Source organism: Syzygium oleosum, unplaced genomic scaffold (assembly GCF_021117445.2).
Source record: "Syzygium oleosum isolate NSW1041296 unplaced genomic scaffold, Sole_v2.1 Sole_v2.01, whole genome shotgun sequence".
NCBI classification, from domain to species: Eukaryota; Viridiplantae; Streptophyta; class Magnoliopsida; order Myrtales; family Myrtaceae; genus Syzygium; species Syzygium oleosum.
Window position 1 is genome coordinate 20,685,056 of NW_026607485.1, and position 1,754 is coordinate 20,686,809.

The 1,754-nt window shown below is 38.4% G+C and overlaps 1 protein-coding gene across 1 annotated transcript; it reads right to left on the bottom strand.

Moving 5' to 3' along the window:
• Positions 1-282: 282 nt before the first annotated feature.
• Positions 283-1,188, bottom strand: LOC130135796 (uncharacterized). The gene has a single exon (XM_056305584.1). The coding sequence runs from the start codon at positions 1,186-1,188 to the stop codon at positions 283-285; it is 906 nt and encodes a 301-aa protein (XP_056161559.1).
• Between the last annotated feature and the right edge of the window lie 566 nt (positions 1,189-1,754).

The following is a 1,754-nucleotide window of genomic DNA, read 5'->3' on the forward strand; positions in this document are numbered from 1 at the left end:
ACGAGCAGGCTAACGCATGATTCGCCAACCTCACAGCACTAGAAGCAGAGTGTAACCAGGCCTATTCGGCCAGGAACACAAGTTCTTCTGCCTGTTTCCATGCTGAAGACGAGAATCGTCATCTGGAGAGTCGTCTGTGCAGCTTTGTAAACAAGTTTAGGCGTCATATCGGTTTAAAATGATCATGTAATGATGCCTAAACTATTTCTGTAAATCCGACCCCTAGGTTTGGCTAGCTCGACCCCTTCGACCATTCAGTTTGCCAACTTGTTTTATGGACTCTTATGTTGAATGACTATCAATTTCTTCATTTTCCTTCATCTCCCACATAGTAGGGTAATATTTCTTTAAGTATTTTCCGTTGATTGATCTAGGCATTTCTTCAAGCCCGTCAATATCCATCAAATGATAAGCATTTCCACTTAAAATTTGTGTAACTAAATATGGACCTTCCCAATTTGGTGACCATTTTCCAAACTTTTCATTATTCAAACCCACTGGCAAAATAGTTTTATAAACTAAGTCACCAACGTTGAAGCGTTTTTCCTTCACATGTTTGTTGTATGCTTTAGCAACTCTATTCTTCTGAGCAATTAATTTCTCCAAAGCCATGACTCTGTTTTCTCCCAATTCCTCAATGTTTCCATACATCAATTCGTCATATTCTTCCTTGGTCATGCCCCCTTGTAATTTTACCCTTAATGATTGTACTGTAATTTCTACAGGTAGCACAGCTTCCTGGCCATAAGTTAACATGTATGGGCTTACTCCCGTACTTGACCTCCTCGATGTTCTATAGGCCCATAATACTGTCGATAAGAGTGAATCCCATTCTCTAGGGTTTTCTTCCAAATGCCTTTTAATAAGATTAATAATAACCTTATTAGATGCCTCCGCTTGCCCATTCGCCTGAGCGTAGTAAGGAGTTGAATGAAGCATCCTGATTCCCCTGGATCTGGTAAACCCCAAAACTTCTTGACCAGTAAATACAGTACCCTGATCTGCCGTTATTGTTTCTGGTATTCCATATCGATGAATAATTCTTTCCTCTATAAATTCCTTTACTACTTTCTGAGTTATGTTCTTATACGAGGCGGCTTCGACCCACTTGGTGAAATAATCCGTAGCAACCAATATGAAACTATGTTTTTTAGATGATGGAGGATATATTTTTCCAATTATGTCCATTGCCCATCCTCGAAATGGCCACGGTTTGATAATATGTTGCATAATTGCCGCAGGGACATGTTGCAGTGGTCCATGTTTTTGGCATGCTTCACACCCTTTAGCATAATCAATACAATCTTGAGTCATTGTTGGCCAAAAGAATCCATGGCGCCTTAATAACCATTTCATTTTTATACCCGCTTGATGCGCACCGCATATTCCTTCATGCACCTCTGCCATTGTTATAAATGACTCTCTTTTACTTAAACATCTCAGCAAAACATCATCAATTGTTTTTCGATATAATTCTCCATCCAACAGCAGATACTTCAACACTTGCTTTTTAAAGGATTTATCATTAGAAACTGGGTTCTCTAGATATTAAATGATACGTCTTCTCCAATCTTCTTCATCAACATCGATATGCTCTCTATTGGACTGTATAATCATAATTCGATTGTCTATCGATGGCAAAGTTTTTGTTTGTGTAACAATAAGTTTTGCTAATTCTTTTGATATTTTATACCCAGATGCCATTTGAGCTAACTCATTGGCTTCCGCATTATCATTTCTTTTTATATGCTCTA

What these genes read in the sequence shown, in the direction of transcription:
- LOC130135796 (XM_056305584.1), bottom strand. Translation starts at nt 1,188, where the DNA reads ATGGACATAATTGGAAAAATATATCCTCCATCATCTAAAAAACATAGT.